Source organism: Oryza brachyantha, chromosome 12 (assembly GCF_000231095.2).
Source record: "Oryza brachyantha chromosome 12, ObraRS2, whole genome shotgun sequence".
In the NCBI taxonomy this organism is placed as follows: Eukaryota; Viridiplantae; Streptophyta; class Magnoliopsida; order Poales; family Poaceae; genus Oryza; species Oryza brachyantha.
This window is the reverse complement of record NC_023174.2, coordinates 2,730,097-2,742,890: the sequence shown is the minus strand read 5'-3', so window position 1 is coordinate 2,742,890 and position 12,794 is coordinate 2,730,097. Positions and strand designations below refer to the sequence as shown.

Below are 12,794 nucleotides of genomic sequence, written 5' to 3'. Positions count from 1 at the left end.
CAGAATGCTACAACAATAAAACAGAAGAACAAGTTTTTGTCTTTTGGTGCTGATCAAGTTAAAATGTCTTGAAAGTACTGTGCAATCCATCAGAAGGCTTCCAGTGCTGGAGAGGAGAAAATTACTGCTCTGCTGGTCCAAATGAATGTCCTGAAATTGGATAGTAAAAATATCCTGAAATTAGAGTAAATTGTAGGGTACAGGGTGCGTTGCGATGCTCTTGACCGGTAGGTGGCGCAAATTTGTCGACGAACCCTAACCTGTACCATACTTGTACAGCTATACTGTACAGTTTAGCAAATTCAAATCCAGAATTCATTAGCATTGATCGCAAAATAGTGTTGTTTTATGACTTTATCAGGAAGGGCTACAGAAACAAGCAGCACAAGTATTAATGATCTTTTGGCTAACAACATATTTACGAATGAAAAAATAATTTGTAAATAAAACCTGAGATCTATTTCAGTGTTTGTATTGTAAAAGGGTAAAGATTTGACGCTCCACGGTAGAAGGTACTACATAAAAGATACTAGAGATGTTTAGGTGCTAGAGTAAAATGATAATTACACATAAAGGCAATAAAGTCTAGAAAAATAGAGAAAGATACCATGTTGGTACGCTGTAAGTGAGATCAAAGGTATTGATCATCGATTTACATGGTACCGACCATATTTGTATAATTTTTGATTATATTTTAGGGACTACTTTTCGATCACTATTCAGCGTATTCAGCGTAGAAGATATTCACACAAAATACAATTGTCACTAAAATACCCTTATAATTACACCACTGTTACCAATTACAAAAATTTATTTTCGTACATTGCCCCTCCCATATCAATTGGTGACGTTGCACCATCACTCCAAACTTCTACGTGCCCCGCAAATACAGTAACCCATCCTATAAAGTTATTATATATGTATTATTAGCGATCTAAAAGCATTGTAAAATAAATTATAATAAAAAATCTCAAAAATCAACTCTAAATTTAAGATTGAAAATTTAAATCTTGGCTTATAAGCATAAGCAAAAGTAAAAATACGAGCATGATTATTACGCAATAGAACTTGGACTATTGACTTCATCTGATTTGTCCCGCTAAACTACGAACCAGACACCCCTTGATTAATTCATTCAATTTAAAGAGTTAGGGGCTTAAAATGTCTGATTTCATAATTAGACGAAGCCAGAAATTCCGCAGGTAAATCAAACATTTTCAGAAATAAAAAAAACACTTTTTTTTTGCCATAATTCATGTCCCTCTGCCGATTGGATTCACATATGTCATATAGCTAAATCATCCACGCGATATGGCTGAACTCTATAAGCCACAGCTATTGTTCTACGAGTACTATAAATAATAATAAGGTGTATAAAGTCATAGTCAACTATATATCACAAGTATTTCGCACGAAATAGAATGCATGTGTAAATAAAAGCAACAAGCTGAAGCGAATCAAATCCTAAATTGTAACTTGCAAAAAGCATATTGCTAATCATTTAATAATGCAAATTAAATGCCTACTAGAAGGATTTGCACTGGCGATAAGTCTGAAAACTTTACGGTTACTGCAGTGAATAATGGGGGTACTCGGACAGTATTTACCCAAATTTCATTTTTTTTAAACTATACCCTCGTCTTTTCGCTTATACTTATACTTATAAGCTAAAAATTAAATTTTTAATCTTAAATTTAGAGTTGATTTTAAGACTTGCTTCATCGTAGTTTATTTTCCAGTCTTCTCTTTTATATCACTAAGAACACATATATAAAACTTTTATTTATAAATCATTTTTTGTTTCCAAATATTTGCATATTCCACCGATAAACCAAAAGATGTTTACCCATGGGGTAGGCAAGTACTTATTGCTACTGCCTCTGTCCCATAATAACTTTATTTTTTAATTTTTAGATACAATATCTTGACTCTTCGTCTTATTTGAAATTTCTTTGCAATTTATATTTTTATTGTTATAGATCATAGTACTTTATGCGTGACTAACTTTTTTAAGTTTTTATTCAAATAAGACGAATGATCAAACTTTAGACAAAAAATCAAAAAATAAAGTACATTATATGGCAGTGGTAATAAAATCGGTTCCCGTGGTAACCAATGGAAACGGAAACCTGCCTATAAGATGACCTTAGTTGATGTATGATTGCCGTAATAGCCCGATTCCTACCGCTCCCACTTCCCTTGAACTAAAGCCCAAAACTACAAGGAACTAGGATGCATGAAGATAATTTGCAAATAGTTGTTTCTTTTTGTCAAACTTATGAACCCACGTACCAAAACAACACTAAACGATATATTTAGGCATTTGATTCAAAGGAATTTTATAGGATTTTATTCCTATAGAAATTTTTCCTACAAAACCCTTTGAATCAAAGGAATGAACCCTATCAAATCCTATGAAATTCCTATGGAAATCATCTTCCTATACAAGTTTTGGAGAAAATTTAACAAGAGGCTGAACCTCATGGAAAAAATCCTTTGAGTCTATATCTCTTCTCAAATTCCTGTGTTTTTTCCTGTGCTCCAATCAAACGGTCATTCCTACGTTTTTCCTGTGTTTTACAATCCTCTGTTTTACACCTATAATCCTGTCAGAATCATTTGTTTTTCCTATTCCTCCATTTTTTCATTCCTGTGATTCAAAGGACCCTTACAAATAAAAAATAACCTATGAATAAAACTTTTATATACATATTCTTAGCGATCTAAAAACGAAAGTTAAAAAATAAAATACGATGAATAAAACCTCAACTCTACTCTAAATTTAAGGTTAAAATTTTAAATTTTATTTATAAACATAAACATAAGCGAAAAGATGAGACTGAAATTCATATATTTGCACGGAAGGTTCATAACTACCCCTATTAATTGATAGATCGCATTTGGCTAAATAGTAGAGCATTTTATTGCATGAGATTAAGTGTTGATCTTTTGAAGAAAAACGTTGTACGAAGTGGAAACATTTCCTTTTCTTGGAGGCGCAAATATTATGTGCTCTCCTAAAATTTCCTCTCCATTGGCAAATACTGGAAGTACACATTTGGAGAAAATGAACAAACATAAATTTTGAGAAGGACGTAGTACTACGCAGTATCGGTAGCTGTCTGTAGCACAATTTAACCATCCATTCCATCAGTGGAACATGTCACATTCTTGACTGCAAACGCCCACAGCTTATTCTGCAAATTTGGTTCCAGTTGCATCCAGCATGTGCTGAGCTGAGCTGAGGGGAATTTGATCCTCCGCCATTCCATGCTAATGGTAGACAAGGAACAGTAACATTGGAAGATTTTTAGCCATCTATTTTAAGATGGACGGCTATAGATTCATCTGCTACATCACATGCTACGCTACAAAACAATAAGTATAGTGTTATTTTTACCACAGTGATTTGCTACAGTACCACGGCGCCAATTACGGTGTTATGCTATTTTCCCTCTATGTTCTTGCTGTGCTAGCCTGCCATTGCTTAACCATGGTAGATGGTCCGAATCCCTGAGCTGAGGTACTACGTACTTTCTTTGGTTCCAAATCAAGTAGTTCTAGCCTTCTCATCTCTTTTAAATATATATTTCTTTAAACTTTTTGCATTTTCTTAAATTTTATCCTATTTGCCCTTAATAAACAATTGCAATTTCTCTTGTAAATAAATAAATTATATTTTTAAACTACTATTATAAATGAAAGGCACAAGTCTAGAGCAGCTTATATTTAGAATCAGATGGAGAAACAGACACACATCATTGGCAAGAGAGTGAGCACCGCAGCACCGAAGCTTCTATGCATCAATGCATCCAAGAATTAGGCAAGAACTGCTCATGCCATAGCAAGGGTTGGATCTAGATGCAATCAATGGTCAATAGAATTAGCTCATATCAACAAAAAGTGTAGCAGTAGTACAAGCATAAATCAGCCTCCAATTTGGGTGAGCACACCACAGGGTTTAATCATAGGAGGCAAGTTAATGCCCTGAGAGAAGAGGTATTGAATGGGTTTAGGTTAACCATCTTTGCAAGGATAGATGGGAGGTACAAGAGATGATGAATTAATTGGGCATGCATGCATCAATTGCTGGAATAGTTGGTTGCTGATTTTCTCTCTTCCTTTTCCCAGCTTCCATCCTTGCCTTCCTTTCTTTTTTGTTTATCCTTTTTTTTAAAAAAAATTCTGTGAGCTTCCAGAAGATCTCCTTTGCATGCTTATGGTTTTTGTATGCTACACGTCTTGAAAATCAGCAAATATTGATTGGTTGCTGGATTCATGTAGAATATGGGCAGAGTATACAGGTTTTTGTGACAACCTGTGAATGAGTTTGGTGGGAGAGAGGCGGTTAAATTGCCTTCTCTAGGGACATGTTGAAGGTGGATAACGACTTAAGGTCTTCTTTAATAGTAATTTTACTCTTAAAAAACTTACTTTCCTCATAGGTCATGTCAAGATGTTTCAACTCTTCATTTCGGCTTCCTATGAATTTTAGGGGTGATAATCTATTTGCAAATAAAAATAATTTATGAATAAAACTTTTATATATGTGTTCTTAGTGATTAAAAGTTAAGACAGGAAATTAGACACTAAAATCTACTCTAAAATTAAAGTTAAAAATTCAAATTTTGGCTTATAAGCATAAGACGGAGTGTAAGATGAGGCTGGTAAGCTTTATCCTCTTCTTTGTTTATCATAAAAAGAATCATTTGCAGTATTATGGATTACAAAATCAAGAGAGGGTGACATTAAAAATAATAAATCCAGTCAAGTGGCTAATGGACCACATGCTCAACTATTTATCCTAATGACCAAAATTCTACGTTGACTCAATTAATCATCATTTTCTTTGAAAGGCTCTATCTTAATTTTTTGATGCGAATCGACGTAATGAAACCGTAGAACAGAGATGTTGCTTTAAAACCTTCTTTTTTGGTTATTTTGAATTCAATTGACATAGAATTATCATCGAGGACCAAAATAGAAGCTTCGGTTTGACAGTAACATGGACCTGAAAAAACATTAGGCATCACCTTTTGAGATGGACCAAGCCGGTAAAAATTCACCCAGAAAATTACCGTACCAATTAAGCGCATAAAACCAAATTAAAGTAAACCAGTGCAGTTTTATTACATGTAGTTGACTTTGCACGATTTTCACCTAGAATTTTTCTTTATAATTGTAACTTATTTTCATTAAAATTAAAGCCTCAGTTTGTCAACATATGCATATCTACAAAACTACAATTTACACATTGTCCTAACTTACTTGTACACAAGAACAAACTGGTACTGCCCCTCCTACCAGTACTATTTAATCGATGTATAAATATAAATATAAATAATATTAGATGGTAACATTGATTGTACACCGTTCATTCGTCCTAGCCTGTACACAAGAACAAACTGGAGTAACAACTCACATTTAAACAGTGTTTAAAAATATCAAAGATTAAGCTAGTCCTCCAACAATTTTTGCCATATTAAATTTCATGGTACCCCCAACATTGATGAGTACCCAAAATTGATGTAAACCTAGTTCGTTTGTAATCATTAATAACCCAGACTTCCTTTTTTTTCTCGTACGCGCTTCCCAAACTGTTAAACGGTATTTTTTTAAAAATTTTTTTTATAGAAAAAGCTAATTTAAAAACCAGATCAATCTATTTTTAATTTTTATAGCTAATAATTAATTAATCATATAGTAATCTGTTACTATTTTTTCGTACCGACTAATTAAAACAGGGTCTACTGGGAGAAACACCCAAGGCAGAGGGACAGAGAAAAAGAAGCCACCGTTGGAAACCAAGCAACCGTTCCTCCCAGGATCCCCGCCAAAACTTCAACAAGAAACTTCGCTGATTCTCAATTCTCTCTCTCTCTCTCTGCTGCACACTGACAGACACACCAATCACTGTGTCTGTGCGTGTATATATCATGCACAGTCCAAAGCCACACATTTCTCTCTCTATCACCATCTATATATCAGTTTGTCCATTCCTCCTCTCTGATTAGTTAATTCTTCACCAAGAAATTACCTTTTCTCTTTGTTTTTGCCGTTCATCTTGGGTCTTGTCGTCGTATAAAAGGTACCAATTCTTGGTGCTGATCAGACAGGGAAGGGAGGAGCAGTCGTTGTTGTTGTTCAGAGTTCAGAGAGAGCGTCTCTTTGCCCCCCCCCCCCCCCCCCCCCCCCAAGTTGCCGTCCATGGCCGCCAAGGTGTACAGGCCGGCCGCCGAGGTCAATCTCGGCCCTGACAGCGACGAGTTCTACATCAGCCCCAACGTGAAAGGTTTGCTTCTCTTGCCTCAGTCTCGTTCGAGATTCTGGGCTCAGTTCTTGGAGCTTGGTCTTGAGTTCAGCGGCGAATTCTGAATTCTGGTTTCGGAACTTTGTTCTTCGTGAGGTTGGAGCCTGAATTTTTCTTTTCTTTCTTTCTTTCTTCTTGCTTTTTCTGGTTTCTTGTTCTTCAGCTCCTCGGGTAGCCGGGCTCCTGGTGAAGATCTTCGTGTGGATTCTTGAGATGCCAATCATCGGCCCGATGGTGCTTTACATCCTGAAGAAGGATAATCTCATCAACAAGGTGCAGCAGCGCTCCAATTCTCCTGAAAAGTTTTCCCTTTTTTTCAGATAAAAATTTCTCCTTTAGTTCTGAATTCTGATCGCGTCGTCTGACAATTCAGTGAGAACTGAAGAGTTCCACCTGAAAAAGATATCTTCTTCTCAACTTTTCATTTCAGCTTAGTGCAAACCAGCAAGTGGCACTGTTTTGCGATTCCTAGGAGCAGTGTCAGGAATAATTTCTCTGATTTGACACAGCTTTCTGTATGTCGTGAACTTGTGAACTAACCCACACTGTTCATCTGCAGCTTGTGCAGGATGCCGAAATCCCAGAGCCTCCACTGTTCACTGCAACACACAGCTGGGAAGGTTCTCTGCACTTCTCTGAACTCTGCAAACTTTTTTCCTGCTCTGACAACAAAAATCTTCTTCTTCGATTGATCTCATCTGACGCAAAACAACGACACTGTTGATCGATGGATCCTCTGCAGACATTCCGGAGCAGAATGTGTGCCTGACGAAGCCGGACTTGTCGCCACCGGAGCGCGTCCAGGAGGCCATCAGCTGCCTCCCGGCGAGCCTCGAGTCGACCCTCGCCGGCTCGCCGTCGTCGAGCCTCAAGCGCTGGACGATCAGGGACTTCAACAGGGCGTACAGCTCAGGGGAGACCACTCCTGTTCAGGTTTTGTGATCTTGCATGGCTGCATTGTACTCAACTTAAAAAGATTCATAGTTATTAGGCCTAATAATATGGTTACAAGTCTCTTTCCTTGACTAGTAACTGAATTGTCTTGTACTCATGTGAAAATACATTTAGGTTTAGTTAGTTAGTAGTTACTGACAATTGCAACATATGATAACAAAAACTAGAAATTGCAAGGCTAGAAATGATCAAGAACAGCAACTTTGTTGTAGGTTGCAAAGAGGTTCCTGGATGCAGTGAGGGAGTGCTCAAGCCCAGGCCTCAGCATGGCCTTCTTCATCAGCTACAACCCTGAAGACATCATCAGGCAGGCTGAGGAGTCCACCCTGAGATACCAGAGAGGTAAAAAAACATTCTTTTACACTGGATAGTACTCATTAGTTATCAAAAGAAAAGTTGACAGTAACAATATCAGAAGCAAGATCAGTGCAATTATCAGCAGCAGTAGCAGCACACAGGAGTGGCCTGAAAGTGTCCCTCTCAACCAACTCACCACCTTTCAGTTTTGACCTTTAGCCAACCAAACTTTTTGTACCCACTTGGTAACAACCAGGCAGGCAGCATCAGTGTACTACATATATAAGTCCAAAGAATTTCTTGAGTTTTTTCTGTTTTGACATCTCTGAATAAAAATGCATCATGGTTGATCCACAATGGGAAGATGAGGAAAGACAGAAAGGAAAGGAGGCTGCTGCAATGAATTCTGCCGGCTGCAATGAATTCTCTGAACAAGAGAAAGGCACCAGGATTTATCAAGAAGAAAGGTTAATGTTTGCAATTAGCATACCCAAATGTCAAATGCCACATTCAGGTTAAGATCACTTGCAGGAAACAGTGACAGCCTGACAGGGAGTTTTGATCCAACTGTAAAGACGGCCGTGGAGACAAGCATTCATTGCGTAGCCGATCGATCCGTTAGCTGTTAGCTTGTATTCGATTGGGTTGCAGGTCAATCAGGGCTGTTGCAGAGTTATGGCTGGCCTGTCCAGTCTAGTTCTTAGGATTGTTGGTGATCACATTTAGATGCAAATCTACATAGAAATGGACAATATTCCTTATGAACCATGAAAAAATTGTGACAAAATAAAGCCATTTGGATTGAAACATCACTTCTGCCATCTTGAACGATCGTTACTAAAATTACAGGGAGAATTATGCATCACCGGAGTTCAGACACCTGAAAATAATTTACAATGCGGTGCAGTAGAATCTTGTGGTAATTACATGTACTAATCTGCTGTTAATTCGACATTAATCGCAGGGACACCACTGTCTGCCATGGACGGGATACTGGTCGCCGTCAAGGACGAGATCGACTGTTTGCACTACCCAACCACAGGTTAATTGTGTGCTGTAATAATTACCCATCCGCTTTAAATTATAAACATTTCTATATGTTTTATACAATCAATGTACGGATTTTAATATTAAATTTGGATGGACAGATATCCATTTACATCTTGAAAAACGCAAAAGAAAATGCTAATAGTTTAGAGTACTTTTTTACCGTTCTTAAAAAATACTTTAAGATACCAAAAATGTAAAATTTTGGTATCTTAGGTATTAAATTTTTACATTGAAAAATATGACATCTTAATATATTTAATTCTTTAAGGATGAGAAAAAAAAATCTTTATTTTGAATGGAGACAATGCTGTATATGCTGTGATTAAATTTGGACGGTGAGATGAAGATCGGACGGTGGTGATGCAGGCGGGACGCGGTGGCTGGGGCGCGCGCGGCCGTGCGTCGCGGACGCGGCGGTGGTGGCGCAGCTGCGCGCGTGCGGCGCGGTGCTCGCCGGCAAGACCAACATGCACGAGATCGGCGCCGGCACCAGCGGCATCAACCCGCACCACGGCTCCACCAGGAACCCCTACAACCCCGGCAGGGTCTCCGGCGGCTCCTCCAGCGGCTCCGCCGCCGCCGTCTGCGCCGGCCTCTGCCCCGTCGCCCTCGGCGTCGACGGAGGAGGTAAAAGCGTACCTCTTCCCGCTTCTCGATCTGCTGTCCGTGCATGCCGGCCACACTGACGCCGGCGCCCCCTGGCGCCGCCGTGTCTTGCAGGATCTGTCCGTATGCCGGCGGCGCTGTGCGGCGTGGTGGGCTTCAAGCCGACGGCGGGCCGGCTGTCGAACGCCGGAGTTCTCCCGCTGAACTGGACGGTCGGAATGCCGGGGATCCTGGCTGGCACGGTCGAGGATGCCGCAGTCGCGTCAGTGACACTACACCTCTTAATTACTTCCACAAATCCATCTTAATCATTGCATTAGAGATTTGCTTCGGTAAAAAAAAAATACCTCGAGTACCGATATCTTACGATACCAAATCATTTCTGATCGTTGGATCTAACAGTATACATCTCACTCAGCTAGATCCAATAGTAGAAACGATTTGGTATCTCGAGTTATTTTTTTGTTGGAGTGAAGTAAACCTGATCGCATTAACATACATTGTACAATGCGTGCTTTGAAAGAAACGAAGTTAAAATCTTGTGATGTTTTCGGTTCTTGATTCCAGATATTCAGCAATCGTTGATCAGTCTCAGCCTTCTTACTTGCGGGTAACTTGAGACCCTAATAAGTACTTGCTGATTTACAGTTTCTGTGATGACTGATTAAGTGATATTGAATTCCTGACAAAGTTGGTGTCTTTTTATTTATAGCCTGAGCTGAATCTGCCCTTGCTGAAGTCTTCACTCTCCATCAAGAACATCAAGCTTGCAAAATATGCAAAGGTCAGCGAGACTATTGCACAAGTGAAGTGAGCAAATAAATTTGGCATGATTTAACTGTGACCTTGTACTAAATGTGCGCTGGAAACAGTGGTTTAATGACAGTGCAGAGGAAATCAGGAGCTGCTGTGACAAAGCTCTTCAGACTCTGCATGCACACTATGGTTGGGAGGTAAGGAAGATTCTGTGGTTGAAGTCCTAAATCAGCACGGACAATTTTGCCAGCAATTTTGTCATGAACTCCATGATCAGTCATTCGGTTTAAAGGAATACGATCTCATTGATTTTTTTTCTTGCTATAAGACTCTGGATGTGACCATACCGGAGATCGAGGAGATGCGCCTTGCGCACTATGTGACAATCGGTTCAGAGTGTACAGCTTCCCTTGCTAAATATCTCGATAAACTGTGAGTAGTTTGCATAGTGTCCTTTTTGTGCATTTGATGCATCAAACCTGCGGATTAACTGACATTGCATTGCGTGAATTATGTTAGGAGAAGATCTGAAATCGGTTGGGATGTAAGGGTAGCACTGAGCGTGTATGGTTCCTTCAGCAGTAGAGCTTATCTGAATTCACAACGACTTCGGTGAGTTGATATTTGAAAGATGAAGCCATCAACACAAGAGAATATCTTGTAAAAAATGACAATTGAGTGCTTCAGTGTTTACAAACCTTGGTGATAAACTGCTATCCATGTTTTCAGGAATCGTCAGATGTACTTCCACAAGGAGATATTCAAGTCAGCAGATGTGATTGTCTCACCAATGACCGGGTATTGTCATGTTTCTTCTCTATCCATTCTATTCAGATAATCTCACATGCATCACCTGGCATTAAATATTTCTCACCCATCAATCTGCAAAGCAATTCTCGGCACCTGCAAAGTTGTCATGATAAGCTACAGTAGCCGTTTCAGAATTCTGAAAAGTATAAATGTCGTAATGTGCATGTTTAAAAAATTTGCATGTTTGCTTTGTTTTCACTAGATTATGTTCATTTTTTCACTAGATTATGTTCATCCTTCCTTACTAAATCTTTCTGCAGTGTGACTGCCTACAAGCTGCAAAATGACGCGCTCGAAAGCGGAGAACTCGACTACATAAACGGAGGTAATGAATCAAAATTCATAAGAAACAAAGGTCACTAACTTCACACCTAGTACAATGTATCCTAATTGAGCCCCATGCCTTTTCGATCAAAGCCGCGCTGGTCAGGTACTCGATTGCAGGAAACTTCCTCGGTTTGCCGGCCATTACTGTCATGGTAACATATACCTGAGCTTGTTTATACCTTTCTGCATCAAGAACTCAAACTGTGCTTAAGACAAGAAGAATTTAACCAGTGATCAATCTTCAGGTTGGGTATGACAGAGCCGGGTTGCCGATTGGTCTCCAGTTCATCGGCAGGCCGTGGTCAGAAGCGACTCTGCTCCACATAGCATTCGCAATGCAGGCAAGTAAAAAAACACAAACGAAACATTTACTCTATCAGAATGTATAAACAGCATCCTGTCTGAAGAACTACAGACATCTGCATTTGTTTGGAAGTGAAACCTGGGTTGTGCTTGCTGATCGATTACTCAGGCTGGCAATTTTTTTTTTTTTTTGGGTTTGATCTACAGGAGGCATGCAAGAAGAACTACATGAAGCCTACAGTATTCTATGATCTCCTCAAGAAAGAGTAGCCCGCGTATGTATATATCTATCAGAATTCAGAAAGTTCAGCTCGTTGATTCGATCAAGTCTCCGAAATTGAAGAGAATCAATTTTCAGTTCGCGGAAGAATTCCCAACGACACAAATTGTTGGTAGCGTATATGATCAGAAGGAAGAGAGCAAAATTAGATCCAAGTGCAGACACTGATGATTAGTGGGAACAAAAAAATGAGTTAAATGCATGCATTATATGAGCAAATACTTTCTGTACGATAGATGCAAATATATATATGAAAATTCGTCTAGTGTACTTAGCACATAAATGTAGTAGTACGATTTAGCAAGTTTACTGGAGGAGGACAAAAAAAAAGGAAATGATTAGGATTTTTGCAGCATCGGCTGCATGTGGGCCACTGGCATGTGGGGCCATGTCGGTGGACTGTTCAGCGCGGTGGCCGCACATACACGTGGGCGCAGGGACAAACCACGGACGTGGCGACAAGTATCCCCAATAAAAATCACTTTGCGAGTTGACGATAGTGCCCCCGGTAAATACGTCTCCTTCACAAGGGCAATAGTGTCAGATATGGTTCATCCTATCTCGTTATGGCACGATGGCATTCAATTATTTACTACTACTAATGCTATCATAACTACTTTAATAATTTATCGTCCTGTGTTTATGACAAGTGAGTTCTGAATTTATATGTCATAGACAAAAGTTAAATGCTAAATGTAAGAGTGACAAATGAGTAAATATCTTTATGAGATGTCACCGCAATTGTTTATATGAAAGAATAATTGGTTATAAATATGAAAACCTGTATCAAATTTAGAATCTTGATGAGGAGGTTCCACCCAAAAAACATAACCAGGTAAGTTATACCTTTTTGTAGTACTATTGCGTAATCCAAAAACAAATTGACATGTACACTTATGGTTGGACGAGTAGAAAACATTGATACGAATTTAACTCATATGATATTGCCATCTTTATGATCTGTTTGCATAATACCCAAAAGAGTTAACTAAAATATGAAAGCTATCTACCTATCCATGTATTGTCATATGATTTTACACTGATATGACACATTACATATGAGAAGCCCTAAAAGTTATAAAGTTTTTACGTTTTTTTAAT

General features: G+C 38.9%; 1 protein-coding gene across 1 annotated transcript; it reads left to right on the top strand.

Moving 5' to 3' along the window:
* The first annotated feature begins 5,885 nt into the window (after nucleotides 1–5,885).
* LOC102715992 (fatty acid amide hydrolase-like) lies at nucleotides 5,886–11,970 on the top strand. Its single transcript, XM_040529908.1, has 18 exons — nucleotides 5,886–6,292; nucleotides 6,474–6,583; nucleotides 6,870–6,930; nucleotides 7,053–7,243; nucleotides 7,477–7,606; nucleotides 8,526–8,603; nucleotides 8,978–9,238; nucleotides 9,332–9,479; nucleotides 9,785–9,827; nucleotides 9,930–10,001; nucleotides 10,090–10,170; nucleotides 10,302–10,405; nucleotides 10,493–10,585; nucleotides 10,703–10,771; nucleotides 11,044–11,108; nucleotides 11,201–11,262; nucleotides 11,356–11,451; nucleotides 11,621–11,970. The coding sequence occupies exons 1-18, from the start codon at nucleotides 6,208–6,210 to the stop codon at nucleotides 11,681–11,683; spliced, it is 1,812 nt and encodes a 603-aa protein (XP_040385842.1). The 5' UTR covers nucleotides 5,886–6,207; the 3' UTR covers nucleotides 11,684–11,970.
* The last annotated feature ends 824 nt before the right edge of the window (nucleotides 11,971–12,794 follow it).

What these genes read in the sequence shown, in the direction of transcription:
- LOC102715992 (XM_040529908.1), top strand. Translation starts at nt 6,208, where the DNA reads ATGGCCGCCAAGGTGTACAGGCCGGCCGCCGAGGTCAATCTCGGCCCT. An exon ending in AGCTTGCAAAATATGCAAAG is followed by an intron (nt 10,002 to 10,089) that starts GTCAGCGAGACT and finishes CGCTGGAAACAG; the next exon opens with TGGTTTAATGACAGTGCAGA. An exon ending in ACATAGCATTCGCAATGCAG is followed by an intron (nt 11,452 to 11,620) that starts GCAAGTAAAAAA and finishes TTTGATCTACAG; the next exon opens with GAGGCATGCAAGAAGAACTA.